General features: G+C 46.5%; 1 protein-coding gene across 1 annotated transcript; it reads left to right on the forward strand.

The window, feature by feature from the left end:
* The first annotated feature begins 17,032 nt into the window (after nucleotides 1–17,032).
* MYC (MYC proto-oncogene, bHLH transcription factor) lies at nucleotides 17,033–22,188 on the forward strand. The gene is made up of 3 exons (XM_081505327.1): nucleotides 17,033–17,425; nucleotides 19,136–19,901; nucleotides 21,156–22,188. The coding sequence occupies exons 2-3, from the start codon at nucleotides 19,145–19,147 to the stop codon at nucleotides 21,716–21,718; spliced, it is 1,320 nt and encodes a 439-aa protein (XP_081361453.1). The 5' UTR covers nucleotides 17,033–17,425; nucleotides 19,136–19,144; the 3' UTR covers nucleotides 21,719–22,188.
* The last annotated feature ends 1,023 nt before the right edge of the window (nucleotides 22,189–23,211 follow it).

Raw genomic sequence — 23,211 nt, forward strand, 5'->3', positions numbered from 1 at the left:
CAAGAATGGAACCCAGTCCCCTTGTACAGAGTCTTAGCCACTGGACCCCCAGAGAAGTCTCTTTTGCTCTCCAATTTGAAAGTCTCCATTCTGCCCTCTTCACACTGCCTGAGTTTGAATCCCTGCTTCATTGCTTACTAACTGTTTGATCCCAAGCAGATGATTGAACCTCCTCATGCTGCAGTCACCTCTTCTGCAAGGTAGAAATAAGAATGATGATATGCATCCGATGGGACTGCTGTGAGGTCTAAGTGATGAGTACATGTCAGTGCTTGGAAGAAAATCTAAAGATGGAAATCTGCTCTCCACCCTTTCAATGTATTTCTGGAATTGCATTTATAACCTCATCTGGAGACAAGGGCCAAATATCTCTTTGTGAATGAGGGAGTGGACCAAATGGGCCTCCTGCTTCCTCCTCCCACTCCCCAACCTAGGTTCCCTGTTGAGATATCACAGAGAAATAAAATACTCCCCATGTGTGCATGCTAAGTTGCTTCATTTGTGTGCAACTCTTTGCAATTCTATGGACTGTAGCCCACCAGGCTCCTCTGTCCATGGGATTCTCCATGCAAGAATACTGGAGTTGGTCGCCAGGTCCTTCTCTAGCGAATCTTCCTGACCTAGGGATCAAACCCATATCTCATGTCTCCTGCATTGGCAGGTGGGTTTTTTACCACTAGCACCACCTAGGAAGCCCCCAAATATTCCCCAGGTAAATCAAACTAAAACAAAATGTTTGAAGACTCTTAACCTCCCAGAGTTTACTAAGGCTTCTCCAATTGCAGCATTTTCTATCTTAAGTCCCATCACACATGCCTTCAGAAGCTCTGACTGTCTACCTGCAGTGTGTGGATCTTTTCCTCTCACTGTCAAACGTAGCTGTCATTCACAAGGGAGTAGGCCTCTCTATTCTGATAAGGCATAAAAAAATAAGCTACATAAGTCCAGCCATATGTCCTTCTGCCTTATCTGCAAATCCATTTATCAGCTGTTTTATTGAGGCTGTTCAGGCCACTTGATTCTCCTATCCTCACCAGAAAATGACCTCATTCAGTCTTTCTTGGGCTCCTGCAGGAAAATGCACCAATTATGTAGTATCTGCTTTTTTTTAATTGGCATATCAATTAAGAAATGCTACCGTTGTTTGTATAATTATTAGATTTGTCCCCAAATCAAAGAAATGTTAATCAAAGAAATGTAATTCAGGCAAAGCTTTACTTAGAATGATAATACATCCAGTGCTGACACTGTTATATATATTGAGGGCAGTCTAAATCACTGCAACATCTTCTCTGGGCTAATACTTAAGCAATAGACATCAGGGGCCTTCAATGCCTCTGACTCAATAATTTCACTTCTGAGACTCTATGATAATGAAATAATCCTAAACACAGAAAAAAATTTTTGTCCCCCAAGATGTTCATGTCAGTATTATTTACCATAGCAAAAGCAATGAAACCATATAAACACTTTTTTAAAAAAAGGAAATGGTTATATGAGCTATTTTATAATGACTTCATAGAATACTTTGTAGCTATTTAGAATGATACTTTCAATTAAGTTGACAATTTTTGTAATATCACGTGAAATGGGAGAAAAGGCAGAATACAAATGTACATATATTGTTGTTCAGTCGCTAATTTGTGTCCAACTCTTTGTGACACCATGGACTTCAACACTCCAGACTTCCCTGTCCTTCACCATCTCCTGGAGCTTGCTCAAACTCATGTCCATGGAGTCGGTGATGCCATCCAACCATCTCATCCTCTGTCGTCCCCTTCTCCTACTGCCTTCCATCTTTCCCAGCATCAAGGTCTTTTCCTATGAGTCAGCTCTTTGCATCAGCTGGCCAAAGTACTGGCGCTTCAACTTCAGCATCAGTCCTTCCAATGAATATTCAGGACTGATTTCCTTTAGGATTGACTGGTGTGATCTTTTGCTTAAAAGAAAGATGAGAAAATACAAAGACATTAATGAATGAATGTTGTCACAGTAATGATTCAGAGTGCTGTGAGAGTGAATAAGTGTTCAGATTTAGACTGGAGGATCAGGGAAGCCTCTCAGAGAATCTAGAAGTTAGCCAGGGAAAAGGACTACTTAAGGTAGAGGAAACAGCATGTGCAGAGGTTCTGAGTCAGGAAAAACACAACAAATAGAAGTTTTTGAGGTGCTGGCTACTGGGTGCTAACAATGCATCAGAGTCTTTGTTTCAGATTTGCACTCCTGTCTAGAACTAGGAGCTAAAATTTCCTTGTATGTAATAAGGATTAATATCATCTGCTGAAAGTGAAAATCGCTCAGTCGTGTCTGACTCTTTGCGACCCTATGGACTGTATAGTCCATGGAATTCTCCAGGCCAGAATACTGGAGTGGGTAGCCTTTCCTTTCTCCAGGGGATCTTCCCAACCCCGGGGTCGAACCCAGGTCTCCCTCATTGCAGATGGGTTCTTTACCAGCTGAGCAATCAGGGAAGCCCATCTGCTGAAAAGACACTGGCAACTCAAAGTTTGAGCTTGGTATGTCATGGGGAAAAGTAGCAGTAACAGCACTTATCACCTGCAGTTGTCATGGGGCTGAGGATTCCTTCACTTAAGCCCTTAAAATAGGGCTGGCAAATGGCCAACAAGCACATGAAAAGATGCTCAATATTACTCGCCATCGGGGAAACGCAAATCAAAACCACAATGAGACACCATTTCACACCAACTAACATGACTATAATAAAAAAAGACAGATAACAACAAGGATTGGTGAGAATATGGAGAAATCAGAACCCTCATACACTGCCAGTGGGGCAGTGGCGGGGGTGGCAAGTTGTGTCCTACTCTTTGTGACCTCATGGACTGTAGCCCACCAGGCTCCTCTGTCCATGGGATTTCCCAGGCAAGAATACTGGAGTGGGTTGCCATATCCTAACCCAGCGATTAGACCGTGGTCTCCTGCATTGCAGGCAGATTCTTTACTGACTGAGCCATTGCAGTTCAGTACACTGCCAGTAGGAATAAAAAATGGTGCAGCCACTTTGGAAAGCAATTTGCAATTTCCTCAAATGGTTAACCATAGAGTTACCATATAATCCACCATTCCCACCCCCAAGAGAAATGAAAACCTATGTCTACACAAAAATGTGCAGAGGAATGTTCATAGCAACATTATTCACACTAGGAAGAAGTGGAAACAGCCCAAATGTCCATCAACAACCCAGTGGATGAAGAGATAACAGAGATGTGATATATCCATACCATAGAATATTATTCATTAATAAAAAGAAATTAATAAATAAATTAAATAGAAATGTAATTTCAATAAATGCTACAACATGAATCTTGAAAACATTATGCTAAATGAAAGAGGCTGTCACAGAGGACCACATATAGTCTGATACAATGAACATTAGAATGAACATGAAATGGAAAAATAAACAAACCCATGGAGATAGAAACAGTACTTGATGCTCAAGACTGAGGTGTTGATGGGAAATGAAGAGTAATTGCCAACAGGTACAGGGTTGCTTTTGAGGGTGATAAAAATGTTCTAAAGTTGATTGTGGTGATAGCTGCATAACTCTGAATATAAAAAAAAAACACTGAATCATGCACTTTTTTTTTGTTTTTTGGCTGCTATCTCACAGCTTGCAGGATCTTAGTTCCCTGACTAGGAACTGAACCTGCACCCTCGACAATGAAATCATGGGACTCTAACCACTGGATCACCAGCAAATTCCTTGAACCATGCACTTTAAATAGATGAATTGTATGGTATGTGAATTTTATCTCAATAAAGTTGTTATAAAAAATAGGGTCAGACGAATGGGTGCATAGTGTGTGCTTAATGTTGGCTAATATCATCAATATTCAATAAATATCTCTTTTCTCTGGATGAAACTTTTCCTTATAATGACAACTGTGAATCATCCAGGAAATTTTCTGAATCAGGGTCATAAATTCAAAGGCTTACAAAAACTACGCAGAAGCCAGGAAAAGGTCATAAAGTGAAGGTGCCTGGCATAAGGGAGTGGTGGAGACTGAGTCAAAATGGGAAGCTGACTGCTTCTCACCTCCATCCACATGGGAATCTAGGCCCAAAATTACCAGAGCTGACTTTTCAAGGGAAGGCAGGCTTTCAGATTTTTATGTGAAACCTATTGATTTCTAAGTACTAGCATGCATACCTACGTGCTTAGTTATGCGAATTCTTTATGACTCCATGGACTATAGCCCACAAGGCTGCTCTGTCCATGGGATTTCCCAAGCAAGAGTTCCAGAGAGGGTTGCCATTTCCTCCTCCAGGAGATCTTCTCCACTCGGGGATCGAACCCACATCTCCTGCAACTCCTTGCATTGGCAGGTGGATTCTTTACCACTGAGCCACCTGGGAAGCCCAAGTATCGGCACCTAATTTAAAATGTTATAAACACCAAGAAGGTCAAAACTTACACCTGAGCCAACATAGCAGCAGGCAAATTTCAGTTTTCAAGCTGATTTGTTGTCTCTGCTCAGAGTACTTTAGCATGATTCTCAAAATTGTCTGCTGTCCACTTCCCTCCTCCTAAACTCTGGTTTATCCATCACTGCCTCTGCCCAAACTTATCCATGCTAAAGAGACAGAAGAATTTATACATAAATAGTTTCTAAACATTCTGGTAGATGCCAAAGTTAGAGTACAGTAGCGTGGAGAGTGACTGGGGGCACAGGGTTTTTGATTCCTAATCCAATTAGAGAATCCTACAACAGAGTTTTTATTCAAAGACCAAATTTAATGTACAATCCTATATCTCCAGTAGGGTTTCCCTGGTGGCTCAGATGGTAAAGAATCTTTCTGCAGTGCAGGAGACCCAGGTTTGATCTCTGGGTCGGGAAGATCCCCAGGAGCAGGAAACCCACTCCAGTATTTTTGCCTGGAGAATCCCATGGACAGAGGAGTGGCGGGCTCCTATAGTCCATGGGATCACAGAGTCGGACACGACTGAGCCACTAACACTTGCATCTCCAGTGAAGACGGTTTTCATTAATATTCAGCACAACATTCAGATATACTGGCCAGAACTTCAATATGTTCTTATTTAGTGTTTAATCCTTTAGAGCATTACAGTTAATTATTTCAGTTTTATGGCACACTGGGGGCAACAAGCATCCAAGTGGGTGCCTTTTGCCTCTCCTCCCACCCAGTCAACCCAGGGAGGTGTCAATATAATTATTTAAGGAGTTGAAAGGCAAAGGGCAAGGAAGAGGAAGGGAATTGAGCCCGCAATTATGCACTAATGCTTCGACAGAGAAGCAGATGGCATTCCTTGCATAAATTATTATTTATCTACGGAATTCCCCTCTGCCTATTACCAATTCCACCCTTTTAAAAAATTCTTTGTTGGGCTTGTGAAGTCCCCTGGCCAGTGTCCAACGTCAACTCCCTCCCCCACATCCCTCCCGGTAGAGACACAGTAAGGGTGAGAATTCCAAGATGGCCGCAGGCGGGCCGCAAGGGTTTCCGAGGGCATTGATGCTGAGGTCACAGGGAGGAATCCGCTTTATTTTGTAGGCTGGAGGCAGGGTGCAGTGACTGCCTCGGTGTGCAAACAGAAAGTGACGAGCAGGGTCACCCAGCCTCTGCTTCACCCTCAATAATGAGACCTCCTGCGGGAGCTCCCTGGTGATCTAGCGGTTACAATTCAATGCTTTCACTGCTGTGACCCAGGTTCAATCCCTGGTCAGGAAAATGAGATTCCCCAAGCTGTGCAGCATGGCAATAATACTAATAATAATAAGACCTACTGCATATAGATACCGACCAAAATGCCAGCTCCAGCAACACAGCTTGGAACTTACTACACATGCCCCCATAGAACGGTTGCGTCAGCCCCCAAGGCAAGGGAGAGCACTTCATTGTGAAAAAAACAAATGAAGAAACCCCGAAGCTGTGAGATAAAGAATTCTGCTAATCCGAATGACAACAAAACACCTTTTTTAAAACACTATATAGCTGCATTTTTCTTCTTTTTTTTTAGCTTGTACAGAGTTACAAAAATCACCTTTACCTTTTCAACTATATATTTTTTTAATTCTTATTTTTTTCTGAAGAGAACAGGACTTTTAATCCAAGTAATTAAAAGCAAAAAAACAGTTTTTAATTCCAGAATACTAAAATGAAAACAAAATCCTCAAGACAGTGATGATACACAAAACAGCTATGGTTTTTTAAGACAACTGACATTCTCAGCTAACCTTTAAGACAACTCTGGGGGCAATACGCTCATTACCATTTCCTACAGATGGAGACACTGAGGCTAGGTTCATTGAAGTCAGTTCTCAAAGCCTCCAAACCCACAGTCAGTGTGATGTTTGAACCTGGACTTACAGGGATTCCCAGTACAGCCACAATGTAGTCTTTCCTCTGTATATCACCACTGCCCTCATCCTCTAACCAACACAAAAATCTACTTCCCAAGCACAAATATTAGCTGTCTCATGAAATTTTTCAGCAGAGAGAGAACCAAGCCCCTTGGAGGGCAAAGACTGTCCATTTCTCTGTGTCCACTGTCTTGACACTCATGCTATTCTTGCCTCCTTGGCAATTATACACCAGTGTATATATTAAAGGGTATACATATATAAGGGTAGCCGTGAGAAGCAAAGTGCTCAATCTGATCCTGCTAGCATCTCCCAGAGAAAACTGGCCCTAGTCAGCAGCAGCAGAGACATGGCAAGTGCTGGAAATCAGGGCTGACTGAGGCTTGTGGTGGAACAGATGAAGCCAAGACTGTGGCAGCAAAAGGATTTGGATGCTGAATTCCACCTCTACCACTCACTGTGTGAGTTTGAACAAGTCCCTCCAAGGAGTCAAGTTTCCCCATCTGTAAAATGGAATATTAATCTGCACCTCATAGGATTACTGTGGAGACATAATGAGATAATGCAGTGACTTTCTAACATTTTTAATACACAGTTAGAGATGTGGATGGTGACTGCAGCCATGAAATTAAAAGACACTTGATCCTTGGAAGAAAAGCTATGACACCTAGACAGCGTATTAAAAGGCAGAGACATCATTTTGCTGACAAACATCCATATAGTCAAATCTATGGTTTTTCCAGTAGTCATGTATGAATTTGAGAGTTGGACCATAAAGAAGGCTGAGTGTCGAAGAAATGATGCTTTCAAATTGTGGTGCTGGAAAGACTCTTGAGAGTCCCTTGGACAGCAAGGAGATCAAACCAGTCAATCCTTAAGGAAATCAACCCTGAATATTCATTAAAAGGACTGAAGCTGAAGTTCCAATACTTTGCAACCTGATGTGAAGAGCCAACTCATTACATCCTGATGCTATTATTTACTGATACTGGGACATATTGAAGGCAAAAGGAGAAGGGGGTGGCAGAAGATGAGATAGTTAGATAGCGTCACCAACTCAATGAACATAAACCTGAGCAAGCTCCAGGAGATAGTGAAGGACAGGGGAACCTAGCATGCTGGAGTCCATGGGGTCACAAAGCGTCAGACAAGTTAGTGACTGAACAACAACAAAAGAGATGCAGTGCATTTCATATTATAACCAAGTTCATACAGAGAGAGGGGGGATTCATAAAACCATACTTAGTAATATTCTTTGATAGCTTGGATACTTTCTATGCTAGTCCACTTTTGTGAACTACCACACCACTACCAGTTAAATTGAGTTCATACCCAGTAAAGGATCATAACTTTTCCCTGTGATAAGCCAGACACGATAAGCTTCTCCCTGCCCAACACCAATAACTGTATTCACACACCTCCTTTCTTCTGCTGGATTCTGGTAAGAATTTCCTCTGGGTTTGATTATAAAATTGTGAGGAAACGGACCTGCAGGGGGCGCTGTTTTAAGCGGTTGTGAATTTTGGTTTAGTTTTTATTTTACCCTTTTTGTTTTTTGGTCATTGAGTCCAGTTCTGCTTATCTGGGTGGCTTCTGTCTTCATCCTCCTCCTCAACCATCTCCAGGCTTCAAGTATCCTCAAAGAATGTGAACAAGACCCACCCATCGGTGGAACAGAAGCAAGGGAAAATTCTCAGATCTCTCTCTTTGGATTAAAACTGGGCTGGGCTGCATACGTCTTCCTCTTGGAAGCTCCCTCTGATAGCATTCATCCAATAAGCATTTACAGGACTTCCTCGATGGTCCAGGGGTTAAACTCCATGCTCCCAAATCCAAGGGGGCCAGGTTCAATTCCTGGCTGGGGAACTAGATCCCATATGCCTCAGCTAAGACTGGGTGCAGGCAAACAGAAAAAAATAATAACTTGTACATGAGTGTTCATAACAGCACTGTTAGTAACAGCCAAAAAAATGCACCAGGCAGTGTGCTAGGCCCTGGAGACCACAGACTCTGAGAATGGCAATGCGGAGGCTTTCTTGGTGGGTGCCAACGTGAATATGATGCAGTCCTGGGCCAGGAATCACAAAAATCCATAAAAGCAGTAAGCTATTAGATTTCTTATCACAAAAGCATGGACAGTTAAGACTCTCAAGGGGAACTTCCTTGGTGGCTCAGTGGTGAAGAATCTGCCTGCCAATGCAGGAGACATGAGTTCGATCCCTCGTCCGGGAGGATTTCACATGCCAAGGAGCCCACACACCACAACTAGAGAGTAGCTCCCACTGGACGCAACTAGAGAAAAGCCTATGCAGCAACGAAGACCCAGCATAACCAAAAAATAAATAAATAAAATAAAAAGACTTCCAGTGGAAGGGGAAATATTATCAGAAGAGGAACACTCTTTAGGTGGCTTATTAACATGTAAAAGCAGAGATCTCAGACAGGCAGACTGAGGGCTATATCTATCCCACAAACAGGTTTCGCTTCTATATATAATCTTCCTTGGTAGCTCAGCTGGTAAAGAATCCACCTGCAAGGCAGGGCACCCCAGTTTGATTCCTGGGTCAGGAGGATGCCCTGGAGGAGGGCAAGGGAACTCCAATATTCTTGCCTGGAGAATCCCCATGGACAGAGGAGCCTGGCAGGCCACAGTCCAGGGGGTTGCAAAGAGTCGGACGTGACTGAGCAACTAAGCACAGCACAGCATAATTTTTAAACTGAGTTGCCAGCATTTGATAGTCCACCTTCCCTGAAAAATTTGAAGTGTTGGCACCAATGGGACCACATTGAAGGACAACAACCCACAGATGCTGAGTGGCAACTGCCAGCTGCATACAGACAAATGTTCTCCCGTCTGTTACAGTCCTCACCACTCCCTTCAGACTTCCTCATCTACATTCCCTGTTGGGCCCCTGGAAGCATTCTAGTTTGCACCCCTTGATCTAAAACATGATGAAGGAAATGTGGATTCAAAGTTGGAAAGAGCTTTTCAATCAGGTTGTCAGTCTATGCTTTAAAGGAATAGTTTTTCCAATGTCCAGGTCAGTTCACCAGGGCAAGAAAATAAATACAGATTTCAACAGAAGCTTTATTCAGCCAGGAATTCACTCTGGGGTTGGCAGGACCACACTGACGGTCAGTTGCTAGACAGTATATGGATTCAGTCAAAGGAGGGTAATTCTAACAGAATGCCTGGATTTGTATTAAATAAGAACCATACATAATTCGACCTTGCAGATCTTCCAGAATTTTGCTCTTTCTGGATGAAGGGATCCATGAAATGGCTTAGGGTTGGAATAGTCAGTCAGTCTTACAGCAGATGGAGAGAGGCAAGGGGTGGGTTAGGAATTAGTCATCAAACATTATGGAATCCCTCTGGGAGAAGAGACACACCCTCTGGTTCTCATCTGTCTCATGTCACACGTGTACTCATCCACCATTTTTCAAGCTTGATGAAGTGACAGAGGAAAGAAATGTCATGGAACTCTCTGGGAAGCACCATGACATACTGATACATTAAACTTAAAATAACTCAATCCATAATTTTCTGCTAAAATTCTAACAATTGCTAGCATTTACTGACCATAGGCCAAGCATTAGTGTACGTGTGTTTGTGTTCAGTAGAGTCCGATTCTTTGTGACCCCATGGACTATAGCCTGCCAGGCTCTTCTGTCCATAGAAATTTCCAGGAAAAGATATTGGAGTGGGTTGCCATTTCCTACTCCAGGCCAAGCACCAGGTTCTGTATCAAATGCATTATCTCCTTTAATCTTTATAATGTCCTCAATAAGAAAGATGCTATCCTATGTACAATAGCCAGGACATGGAAGCAGCCTAGATGCCTATCAACAGATGAATGGATAAAGAAGTTATGGTACATATATACAATGAAATATTACTTAGCCATTAAAAGGAATGAAAATTTATTTAAAAAAATAAAAAAATAAAAAATAAACTATTCAGGAAATAAAAGGAATGAATTTGAGTCAAGTGTAGTGAGGTGGATGAACTGAGAGCTTGTTACAGACTGAAGTAAGTCAGAAAGAGAAAAACAAATACTGATACTAATGCATATATATATGGAATCTAAAAAAAAAATAGCTGATGAACTTATTTACAGAGAAGAAATGGAGACACAAATGTAGAGATGGACTTGTGGACACAGCGGGGGAAGGAGAGGTTAGGACAAATTGAGAAAGTAGCATTGACATACATACACTATCATGTGTAACACAGATAACTATTGGGAAGTTGCAATATAACACAGGGAGGCCAGCCTGGCCCTCTGTGACATCTAGAGGGGTGGAATGGGGAGGAGGCTCGAGAGGAAGGGGATATATATACAATTATGACTGATTCTCATTGATGTAAAGCAGAGACCACCACAATATTGCAAAGCAATTATCCTCCAATTAAAAAAAGAGAGAGAAAGACACTATGATGACAGTAGTCCCACTTTACAGATGAGAAAAGTAGTGAGATTCAGAGATCTCATGGGATTTGCTAGATTTAGCAATGAATGAATCAGTGCACAAGGTTAAATGGAAGAGGACACTCGGAACCATTTGGAATCCAGTGCAAGACAAGTCTAGGAGCGACCTGGAGTGGGTAGAGGAGAAAGAAGAGTCAACAGTGGAAACGGAAGAAGCAGCTGGATATGTTAATGTCAGGAGAAGGAGTCACACTGGGATTCTCACTCTGACATATCAGGGCTGGCTGACCTCGTTCTGTTGAGGGGCTGTCCTGGGCACTGTTGGGCATTTAGCAGCATCCCTGACCTCTACCCAGTGTATGCTAGGAGTAACCCTCCTTGGTAACAACCCCTGGATGTCTCTAGACATTTTCAAATGTCCCCTGAGGGCAAAATCACCTTCAGTCAAAAACCACTGATCTACCAAAGAAGCAATCATCTTCGAAAGCCAACAGTTTCCCTGGCAGCAGCGAAGTTAAGAAAATGGGAAAGGGCCAAGGTGATCCAAGGGCACTAGGTACTTTCAAGAAATTCTCTTCTGTCACAAAATCCATTTAAAAGTAGTCACAGAAGGAACAGAATTTAAAAATATGAGCAACCAAGGGTGAGCTGTTCACAGAAAGTCCAGAAGCCTTGGTTTGGGATCTCCACAAGCCTGTCCAAAGAATAGTCTCCCATCCCCCTGGCTTCCAGATGAAGGTCAAAGATTGAAAAGTAGAAGTTTCTACCCAGTGAGTCTCCACTTCAGTCATCTCCCCACCTCCAACCCAGCTAGGGTCCATCCTGGAGACAGATGTTGCCCAAAAGGACCATGGTGAAGACAGGCCAAGTGAGCCAAAGTGTGGAAACTTCTGAGATTGGCTTGGGTTTGGCACTTACGGAACAATAAACCGAGCCTTTGAAGAGGCTAAACAAAGGAACCATTTGTCTATTCTAGCAGCTACAAAGTGAGGCAAGATTACAGCGAAGGACTAAGGAGTAAAAGAAGAATGCCAAGCTGGAGAGGAGACTAGGGTTTACCGAGTCCAAGTTGGACCCTCCGCTGGGATCTAAGGTCCGTGGGTAAGACGGGCAACTGAACATACTTAATGAGACACAGGAAACGTAGACTCTAGAGCTTTATGTTAAAAACACTTGATTTTTTTTTTTCTTTCTCAGCTGCTTTAATGTGTGCAGTATGCTAGAAACAAGACTGGGGGGAGAGAAACAACATTCAAAAACATGCATTTTTAAAAAGGCACAAAGCTTTTCTTCACTGCTTTTTTTGGATATCATTCCTATGAATTAATGATGCTGGATTTTATTTGCTTGTCTGTTGGAGAGCTTTCCTGTACTCCTCTCATTGGGAACAAGGTTGGCATTAAAATGCTCGTCAGACTTTCCCTTCTTTTAACATTCCCTAGCTAGCTTGGTTTTAATCTAACATCCTTTCCAAATGGTCTTTCTGCTGGAGTTATGTATGTATTTATCATTCTCCCCAGACCCTTCCCTTGACAGTCCTCAATGACTTGAAGGGTTTTTCTTTCTTTTTTAAAATTTTTTTAAAGTCAGTTACTTATTGATTTTGGCCACACAGAGCAGCATGTGGGATCTTAGTTCCCCAAACCAGGGATTGAACCCAGGCCCCCTGGATTGGATACACAGAGTCCTAACCACTGGACTGCCAGGGAAGTCCCTAAAGGGTTTTGAAACAGCATCCCAATCACCCTCGAGGGGCTTTCTGTCTCATCTTCAGGTTGCAGCTAACTTTTTGATCACCCACGTCCAGTTTCTTTCCACTGCTTTTGTCTATCGAAGATCCATAGGAAAGTTTCTCAGGGTGGGCTGGAGGGGAAGAGAGAGATATTCAAAGAAGGGGTGGGAGTGGGGAGGAGACTAGTGTTACCTTATGCAAGTCACACATTCTGAAACTCACCATCCTGTGCCTGCAAAGAAAGGAGCAAGTGTGGTTAAATCGCTCATTCTTTCTGTACTTCATTTTTCCTAAGTATAAAAGTGACACATGACTGTCCTTGTAAGAATATGCAGAGATCGAATGCCTCCCAGTTATACCATCGTGGAGGGAAAAAAAAAAATGTTTCCTGCAGTGACACAATGTTCTCTTCCGTGAGGCAATCTTACTGGACCTGGAGTCCTAACCCTGTGGGTATAGCAGAGTTGCCGTTTGGGTGACCTGTCTCTTCTTAGAAACCCAGAAGTACCCCAGAAAGGAAGGAGACACACAGTCTGGGAGCATCCTTAGACCAGCAAACCAGAAATGTTCATTTAATAGACACTTTGCACTGACTTCCAAAAAGAAGGCTGTCCCTTAAAAACTTTTCTTAAAAGACAAACTTCATCAACTATCTCCGGGTGATCAGGATCAGAAACTCTTTACATTTTATTCTAAATTCTGTTATTTTTCTATTTATAACTTTTATTTTACAGTAACGTGCATCTCTTTGGTCATCTCAAATGATATTATTAGTTTTAAATTCCCTTGCCATTTCTCAACCGAGCAAATGTCTCTTCTAGGTCAAATGGCTCTTTAAAATTACTAAAAGAAAGATAGAGAAGTCCCTTAAGACAAGTCTTGCTGAGACATGGCTTTCCAGTTCCTCAGCTGTGAAATGGGATGGCCCCTACCTTATTTGGAAATACAAAACTCCAGGCTGCTACTTGAAAATAACACCACAGTTGATACTACTAGCCTGGGAGAGAAGGTTGAGTCCTGAACCCACCAACAGCATCTCTGCTTGGGGTTCACATTGCCTACACATGGCTGGCATGGTTTGGTAGTCAGACCTTAAGACAGGTATAACAGCCATCTTTAGCAACTTTCAGAAACTACCATCTGAGTTCAAACTAGACCTACTTTTATTGTTGTTGCTTGATTTATTGGTTTTGAGTTTTTGTGGGGGTTTTTTCCTTGCCACAGTAGAGAGCAGTCATTCAGCCTCCACGGAGTAATGCCAAAAGTACAAGATTCCTAGGAAACCAGCTGAAGAGACCTCTTCCAGGAAGGAGTTCCTGCTGTCACGTTTCCTGAGGATCTATCTAGGTGATCAGACACTGTCAAACGTCCTTCTGGTCACAGAGACCTATCTGAAATATTCACACTCATTAAGCATACTATGTAAATTTCCTGCACATTTACTTCTACCTTTATTGCTCAGTTGTTTTGATATGAAAGCTTTTTATTAAAATGATCCTTTACACTTTTTTCCCAGTGGAATCCCAAATGCCCCCCTTTATCATTATGAAACCATCTGGCTCTTCACCAATTTTTTTTTTCATTTGAATAAAACAGTAAACAAAACTAACTCCTCACCTTCCCCTTGCCTCCATTTCCCCAATAAATATAACATCTTTCTCTAAAACTTGGTCGCTAGAAGATGATTGGTTTCGACCGTGTGTGGTCTAAAGCACGTTTTGCTGCTATAGAATTTTGCTGGAATTTTTTTCGTGTGTATGCTTGTTAGTTATTTCACCGTTTTCCATAAGTGGAATCAGTTCTCTATAGGATGATGTTCGTTGTCTATAAGCGCCTGCGTGCTCAGTTGCTCAGTCATGTCCGACTCTGCGACTCCATGGATGATAACCTGCCAGATTCCTCTGTCCATGGGATTTCTTCAGGCAAGAATACTGGAACGGGTTGTCATTGCCTCCTTCAGGGGATCTTCCTGACTCAGGGATCGAACCTGCGTTTCCTGCATTGGCAGGCAGATTCTTCACCATTGAGCCTCCTAGGAAGCCTGACCTTAAGTAGCTGTGGGTTAATCTTCACCACTGCTTATGCAGTTGGACAGCCGCCTCTGAACCACTTTTCTCTCCAGTGATTCCTCTTCTTTCCACCTCTCTGCAGTTGGCCTGAAGGAGTCATAAAACGGCCACTGGAAACTCATTTTAAGGAACCGCCCCTTCCTCAGCCCGGTGGAAACCCTGCCCTCCCGGACGCCCCTGCCCCCACCCGACCCGCCCGCCCTCAGGTGGCATCGGAACACAGCGACCTAGGTTGCCAGTAGAGGGCACACTTACTTTAACTTTCGCAAACCTGGGGCCCGGGTGCAGCCCTGGGAGGGGGCAGGGAAAGACTCTTTGCAGCAAAACCCTGGCTAGGGATTGGTCACTTCGCATTTGCGGCAAAGACCTGGAGGCTGGAGCAATTTGCAGTCCTTAAAACCGACTTGTGCCTTGTACCTGATTTGAAGGAAGTTACTACTCTTCTAACAGTCGAACGCCGAGCAGCAAACTCAGCGGGTAATAATTTATCTGGAACACAAGGATGATATAGGCGAGCCCTCCCCATCCCGAATTTTTTTCACTTTTGGAAGGAGGGGGAAGGGGCGTGGAAAAGTTTACTTATAATGCCCTTGGATGAGGGACCGGGGCTAGGATAGATCGTGTCTGTATAATGCAGAATAGTAAATCCCGAGGGGATACGCATTATATGTTAAATATAGATTCATTGAGGGAGTGAACAAATTATGTGCCGTGTTGGGCAAAATTCTAGGTCGACGTGAACATGAAAGCTATACAGATGTACGTGGATTCTGTTATACATACACACTTCACTATGGTATTCAGAAAAAAATTTAAGAGTCAGTGAACTAGGAAATCAATGCCTGAAATTCGGCCAAATTTTAATTGGCTCAAGACACAGCCAGCAACACCCCCCCCCCAAAGACACGGAAGTAATACTTGGCTCCTCTCCTTAGATGAGAATCGATGCATTGTGTGTGTGTGTGTGTGATTTCGAGCCCAATGATAAAGAGGAAAGCAGACCCAGAAAGGAAGTCAACGTCCAGTTTGTCCGAGCAAGAAAGAGTTAACGGTTTTCCTCACAGGGTACTCTGCCGACTCCCCAGGCAGGATCCGCCGGCTCGCCCCCTTCCCTCTTCTGGGGAGTCTGGTCCCGCGGCTCGCGCCCCCCTCCCCAGTGCTGTATCCTCCCGTCTAGCGCCTTTGATTTTTCCCCAAACCTAGGAGCCCCAGAGTGGTGCAAACCGGCGCCACGGCGCGCAAAGAGGATTCGTCTCTTTTCTGAAATCTGGCTGCGGAATTGGGAACTCCGAGAGAGAGGCGCGGGGGTGGGATGGAGGTGTAGAGGGACGGGGGTGGTCCCCCGCGGCGCGCACCCTCAGGCGCGCTCCTCCCTTACTCCAGCTCCGGAACCCTCAGAAAGATCTCAGGGATTAGCGCTTACAGCCGAGGCGGGGGCGGGGTGGGGGGTGCGGACCCGGGGGAGGAACGCTGGCTCCCGCGGAGAGCGGTGTAGGTCTGTCCAGGCAGAGCCGGGGGTGGGGGGTCTTCTGCGTCTTTGGCACCAATCGGGGAATTCATTGTGGGTAGAAGGTGCCCATTTGAAAAAGCTGCGCAAACCCAGAATGCATAACACCCCCAACAAATGCAATGGGTTTGTTGCGCTCTCCAAGTATACGTGGCAGCGCGTTGCTGAATTATTTTAGTAATTCCAGGCACCATTTTTCTTCCCTATACCTCTGATCATGTATCCCATCGACACTTAACACAACTCCCGCCCCCCCCCCCCCCCCGCCACACACACACACTCAGAGCGCGCGCCCATCAATACCCCTTCTTTCCTCCTCTCTTCGTAGGAGTTATTTTCCAAAGGCTGCCCCTTCCCCGGCCTTAGGGAGGCGCCCGTCCACCCGGGACGTGCATGGCGCAGCCGTGGGTACACGGTGTATTCTCAGCGTCGAGGGATCAGCGGTTCTGCTCCGGATGATTTAAGCACACAGGACAAATATGCGGTTTGTCCAACACAGCGCTGATCCAGAGGAACCAGGCAGCACAGAGAGACGGTTTGAGCGGGAGCAAAAGAAAATGGTAGGCGCGCGCAGTTAATTCATGCGGCGCTCTGACCGTGTTTACATCGAGAGCTCGGCGCACTGGAGTGCCAGGCTCAAAGAGCTAAGTCTCCTCCCCTCCCGCCCTCCCTCCCCATCAGCGCCCCTGCCGGATTCCCAAAGCCGAGGGCGGGGGAGAGAGTAAAAAGATCCTCTCTGGTGGGGCCCCGCCCACCAGCCCTTTATAGGCGAGGGTCTCAGCCGCGGAGGACCCCCGGGCTGCGCATCTCGCGGCTACCGCTGCGGCTGGCTCGCCGCGGCCGCTGCCTGGAAGGGCAGGGCTACTCTGAGGCTTGGCGGGAAAAAGAACAGAGGGGAGGGGCCGTACCTTCTTGGTATAAAAGGTGGTGTTTTCTGGGCTTTATCTGACTCGCTGTAGTAATTTCAGCGAGAGGCAGAGGGAGCGTGCGGGCGGGCCCTCCAGGGTGGAAGAGCCGAGCCAGCCTAGCGAGTGGAGTCGCACTCCGGGCGCCCGGGGAAGGGAGATCCGGAGTGAAAGGGGGGCTTCTGCGCCTCCAGCCCGGCCGGCCCCCACCCGACCCTCCCCGCGGACCCCTGCTAGCGGCCCGCCACCCGCGCCGCATCCGCGAAACTTTGCCCACTGGAACTTACAACACCCGAGCGACACCAAGACTCCCCGGACGCAGAGAGGCTATTTGGGGAGACACTTTCCCCCGCCGCTGCCCACGACCCGCGCCTCTGAAAGGCGCTCCTCGCCGCTTTTTGGACGCTAGATTTCCTTCGGATAGTAGAAATACGGGTGAGCACCCGGACCTATTGGCCTTTTTTCATTTATTTTTGCTACCGCCTTAACGCCGCGATGAGCCGAACGCCCGAATCGAGTGTCTTTTCTCCCATTCCTGAGCTATTGACACTTTTCTCAGAGTAGTTGTGGCTGGTCAGGGTGGGGTGGAGAGGAACCAGAACTGGGTAGGGGTACAGTGACTTGTCAAGATGGGAAGAGAGAGGAAGGCAGAGGGAAACCGGGGGTGCGTTTTCTGAAAGTAGCCTTTAGAGGTTTTTGCTCGCGTTAGATGGACGCTGACCCCGGCCGGGTGGACATTCATGCTTTATTGCATTAATTGCTTTTTGTGCCTTTTGTGGGGGAGAAGGGTATGCTTCGCGGTTGGCAGAAAACCCTTTACATCCTGAGCTCCTTGGAGTAAGAATTACACATTGCGTGTCTGAGCGAAGAGAGCTCCCGCAGCCGCTGACTTTTCCCTGTCTGGAAAAGGGCATTTAAATTTCGGCTTACTGCATTTCTGACAGCCGGAGACAGACTGCGGCGCGTCCCGCCCGCCGATCCCCTCGGCGTCTCCAACGCTCCTGGCTCCTTTTAGAAGTTAGCCTTTGGCTTTTTTTAAAGGATAATAAAATTAAAGATTTTGGTCTACAGAGAGGTTAGGACTCGGTGCTGGGAAGGCGCGGGGACGGGGAAAGGGAAGCTGGGGCTAAGATGTGTCCGAGTCTCCTGGAATTATTGTCTCGGGGGGGAAATGAGGGCAAAATCTCTGCATCCAGCCTTGGCTCCCCGGCCGCCTCCGGGGTCCCCGCGCGGGTGTCCCTGCGCCCCCTGAGATGCGGAGGACGGCCAGGAGCGGGACTCCGGGATTTTCGAGAACAGCTGCTACCCTCGGCGGGTGAGGGGGAAGACGCCCGGCTCCGGGCGCGGAATCGTAGCAGGGTCTCTGGCGCAGTTTCGTCGCCGTATTGAGTGTTGAAGGGAGACGTCCCTGTTATTATTTAACACCCTCCTTTTATTTATGAGGGGGGGGGTGGTTGGAGAAGGGCTAAGGCTCGAAGCTGAGCTCGCCACCCCAGCCGGAGAGAGAAGGAAAGCCCGCAAAGGAAGGAAGGGGGGCGCGCTGGGGGTAGGGATGCGGGAGGCGGAGAAGGGAGGTTGGGAGGGGCGGTGGCGCCGGCAGGGGAAGCCGCGAGACAAGGGCGCGCGAGTGGGAACGGGCGCGGCGCTAGGGGCGCTGGAGCGGGAGGGGGCCAAGCGCAACCGCTCCCGCCGCGGCGCCTCTCGCCGCCTCCTTCAGGTGGCGCAAAACTTTGCGCCTCGGCGTTTGGCAGAGCCTATTCCCCACCGCCGCCGCCGCCGCCGCCGCCCCCTCCCCCGGCCTGTGAAGGAGGCCAAAGCTGATTTCGATTGCTCGGCGGTCGCGAGGCCGACTCCCGGGGTTCGCGCTCCAGGCTCCCTAGGGGGGAGCAGTAAAGCCCCGCGAAGCTGCGGAGCTGGTTCACTAAGTGTGTGTCTGAGATAGTAGAGAGTCACTGAGAGCGGGGTAAAAGGGTGCCTATTTAGTCCGTACCCCCCACCCCCCGCCATCGGCCCCATTTGGGGATCGCGCTGGAAGGGGAGTGGTTCTGGATTGTGGCGCGCGCTGCGCGCTGCGTGGGGTTTCGGCACCATCCAAGACCCCCTTAACTCAAGACTTGCTCCGTCTTTGTGTGCCCCCTCCGGCAGGCTGCAGCGATGCCCTACAACGCCAGCTTCGCCAGCAGGAACTACGACCTCGACTACGATTCGGTGCAGCCTTATTTCTACTGCGACGAGGAGGAGAACTTCTACCACCAGCAGCAGCAGAGCGAACTGCAGCCTCCGGCGCCCAGCGAGGATATCTGGAAGAAATTCGAGCTGCTGCCCACCCCGCCCCTGTCCCCGAGCCGCCGCTCCGGGCTCTGCTCGCCCTCGTACTTCGCGGTCGCCGCCTTCTCGCCCAAGGGAGACGACGGCGGCGGCGGCGGCAGCTTCTCCTCCGCGGACCGGCTGGAGATGGTGACCGAGCTGCTGGGAAGCGACATGGTGAACCAGAGCTTCATCTGCGACCCCGATGATGAGACCTTCATCAAAAACATCATCATCCAGGACTGTATGTGGAGCGGCTTCTCGGCTGCCGCCAAGCTCGTCTCGGAGAAGCTGGCCTCTTACCAGGCTGCGCGCAAAGACGGCGGCAGCCCGAGCCCCGCCCGCGGGCACGGCGGCTGCTCCACCTCCAGCTTGTACCTGCAGGACCTGAGCGCCGCCGCCTCCGAATGCATCGACCCCTCGGTGGTCTTCCCCTACCCGCTCAACGACAGCAGCTCTCCCAAGTCCTGCGACTCCCCGGACTCCACCTCCTTCTCCCCGTCCTCGGACTCTCTGTTCTCCTCTGCCGAGTCCTCCCCGCGGGCCAGTCCCGAGCCCCTGGCGCTCCACGAGGAGACCCCACCCACGACCAGCAGCGACTCTGGTAAGCTGGGACCCTCCAGGCGCGTCAGAGGGGTCGGCTGGCTGTCTTTCCTATTCTCATTGGCTGCCAATTCAAGGGGCCACTTCAGTTGCCCCCACTCCCCCCATGCCTTTTCCCCCTTACATTTGGGGAAAAAAAATGGCAGGTCTGGAAGGGTCTGGGAGCTCACCATCCCTGAAATACTGAGCTTTAGTGTTCTTCCCACTCCTTCCCCTAAGATCGCCCTAGTGGCCAGTGCTCTCCTTTCCCTTCCCTCCCCTTAGGAATGTTTTTTGGGGTTTTAAATCTTCTAGCTTATCTAGCAACTCAATCCTCTCCCTCTTACCCCTCTTAAGCATTTTAATTGCCCTGGAAGGGGGCGGGTCGGGTCGTCGTTGTGGAGTTCAGAGAGGATTGATCTCTCCAGGAGTGAATGAATTACCTCCCTCCTCCCTTCTGAGTTGTTGGATTTAATGGACTACAGATCAACAAAAATGAAGAGGGGTAGTGTACAGAGACCCGGCAGCCTCCCACCTGAGCGCCGGGAGCTAGTGAAAGTGCCTTAAAAGTGTATGGACTGAGCTGGGATCCTTGCACCTCTTTTGAACACTAAAAGCCAGTCCTTGCCAAAATTGGACTTCGTTTTTTCCTTCCCCCACCTTCTAGGACTTTTGGCAAAGCTGCAAGACTTTTTTTTTTTTCTTTTTGCACTACCAGTAAGATAGGGAGTTGCTAAAGTTATACCAAAGATTTGCAGCTATTATTTGCAACACCTGAAGGGTTCTTGGTAAAGATAAAGTCCCTTGCAAATAGGAGGTGCTTGGGAATGTGCTTTGTTTGGGTGTGTCCAGGGCCTCATTAAGTCTTAGGTAAGAATTGGCATCAATGCTTTATTCTGGTAAATTGTAATTTTCTTGTCTGTGCCATAAACCCAGCTGTCATTTTCCTCCCTGAGACTCTGTCTTCATGAGAAGAAAAGCAGAGATGATTGGCTACTTGTCTGGGAATAACTTTGTGCCAGGGTCCTTTTTTTTTTTTTTTTTCTTTTAGCCTCACCCGATGGCATGTGAGATTCTTAGTTCCCCAACCAGGGATCAAAACTTGCCCCCTGTGTTGGAAGCATGGAGCCTTAACCACTGGACTGACAAGGAAGTCCTCCGGGTCCTCTCTTACCTAATAATCCTTTGTATTGGCATAGTATTAGTTTCATCTGGTCATTGATTGCTTTAAGCAAACCGTTGTTAACTGGGTGATTTTTTTCTTTCTTTCTTAAAGAGGAAGAACAAGAGGATGAGGAAGAAATTGATGTTGTTTCTGTGGAAAAGAGGCAGCCCCCTGCCAAAAGGTCAGAATCGGGATCACCCTCTGCTGGCAGCCACAGCAAACCTCCTCACAGCCCGTTGGTCCTAAAGAGATGCCACGTGTCTACCCATCAGCACAATTACGCAGCGCCCCCCTCCACTAGGAAGGACTATCCCGCCGCCAAGAGGGCTAAGTTGGACAGTGGCAGGGTCCTGAAACAGATCAGCAACAACCGCAAATGTGCCAGCCCCAGGTCTTCCGACACGGAGGAGAATGACAAGAGGCGGACACACAACGTCTTGGAGCGCCAGAGGAGAAACGAGCTGAAACGCAGCTTTTTTGCTCTTCGTGACCAGATCCCAGAGTTGGAGAACAATGAAAAAGCCCCCAAGGTAGTTATCCTTAAAAAAGCCACAGCGTACATCCTGTCTGTCCAAGCAGAGGAGCAAAAGCTCATTTCAGAAAAAGACGTGTTGCGGAAGAGGCGAGAACAGTTGAAACTCAAACTTGAACAGATACGGAACTCTTGCGCCTAAATTGACCTATTGGAGGGAGGAACTGGACTCCCTCAGGAAATTCTCATTTGTTACTAAGGGAAAGTGAGGAAAAAGGTTCCTCTGTCAACTCCTTAATAGGAACGTCTTTCATATGCATGAACAACCTCACAACCTTGGCTGGATCTTTAAGACTGAAAGATTCAACCATACTATAAACTGCCTCAAATGAAACGTTGGGCATAAAAGAACATTTTTTTTATGCTTACCATTTTTTTTTTCCTTTAACAGATTTGTATTTAAGAATTGTTTTTAAAAACTCCTGAATTTCACCCAATTTTCCTTTGTAAATATAGCCATTAAATGTAAATAACTTTAATAAAATTTATAGTAGGTATACCTACTATATAGATATAATTTTTTTATTTAAGTACATTTTCCTTTTTAAAGTTGATTTTTTTCTATTGTTTTTAGAAAAAATAAAATACCTTCAAATATATAATTGAGCCAAATCTTAAGTTGTGTTCTGTTTCTTTCTTTTTTTCCCCTCATTCTCTTTTCATCGATTGCAAATTAACAGTATTTGGCCCTTAGGGGAATGAGCTTACAAGGATGGGAAAAGAAGTCATTTGAGAAAGGGTGAGGGCTTTTCTTTGTTCTGATGGGTCTGGGGACTTAAGGTCTTTAAGTTCTCAGGGTTATAAGATGCTTCCTGGAGATCTATGATAAGGGCCAGAGTTGATACTTCAAAGAATGAAAGGGCTGTAGGCTAGAGAGAGGGTTAGAGGTAGGTAAAAGGGATGCTAGAAGTTAAAGATAACAGTTAAGAATACAAAGGAGGGTGAGGACTGGGGATTCGGAAGAAGATGAAGGAAAAATTCTGTTTGGAGGTTCTATGCCATTCCTCAGCTCCATTGGAACCCAGGGGTTCTGCCCATTGAAACAGTCAATGGCAAAAGAGTAGGAACTGACTTTTGCTGCTAACCTGCAGTAGCAGGTGCTCTGGGAGGCAAGTTATTAACCCTATTTTACAAACAAGGGAATATAGAAACTCAGAGTGGTTATAGAACTTCGCAGCTACACAGTAAAAGGCTGAATCCAAGTCCCAAAGCACTCAACACTTGGCTATCATGCTTGAGCTCTTCCTGTGTCGGCAGTACTGAGATCAAGGATGCTTTGGGGTTGGGGCCTGATGGACTGACCCAAGGAGTAACCATATTTAGGTTTCAGGCATTTTTCTAAGCATTTTCCTTCTAGTAACTCCCCAGCAACCGTATGAAGGAGGTACCGTTGATTTCTCCATGATAGGGAAACTCATCCATGTGCCCAAGGTGCACTGATAATGAAGAACAGAACCATGATTCCAATGCAGGCTTAACCTATGCTAGACCACCTCTCAAACAAGCCAGTAGCAATAAACTGGCCAGTCTCAAGGACCTGAGGTTTCAGCACTCAGGCCTGATGGAACCCCAGTTATTCTTTTTTCCTTTTATTTTGTATTTGTATTTTGTTCCTTGCTTAATTTTTCCTTTCAC

This window comes from Giraffa tippelskirchi, chromosome 6 (genome assembly GCF_054371585.1).
Source record: "Giraffa tippelskirchi isolate mGirTip1 chromosome 6, T2T-mGirTip1v1.2.pri, whole genome shotgun sequence".
NCBI lineage: Eukaryota > Metazoa > Chordata > Mammalia > Artiodactyla > Giraffidae > Giraffa > Giraffa tippelskirchi.

Bases quoted from the DNA above. Each gene is read 5' to 3' on its own strand.
- MYC (XM_081505327.1), top strand. From the start codon at position 19,145: ATGCCCTACAACGCCAGCTTCGCCAGCAGGAACTACGACCTCGACTAC. The intron at 19,902-21,155 runs GTAAGCTGGGAC...TCTTTCTTAAAG, and splicing joins CACGACCAGCAGCGACTCTG to AGGAAGAACAAGAGGATGAG.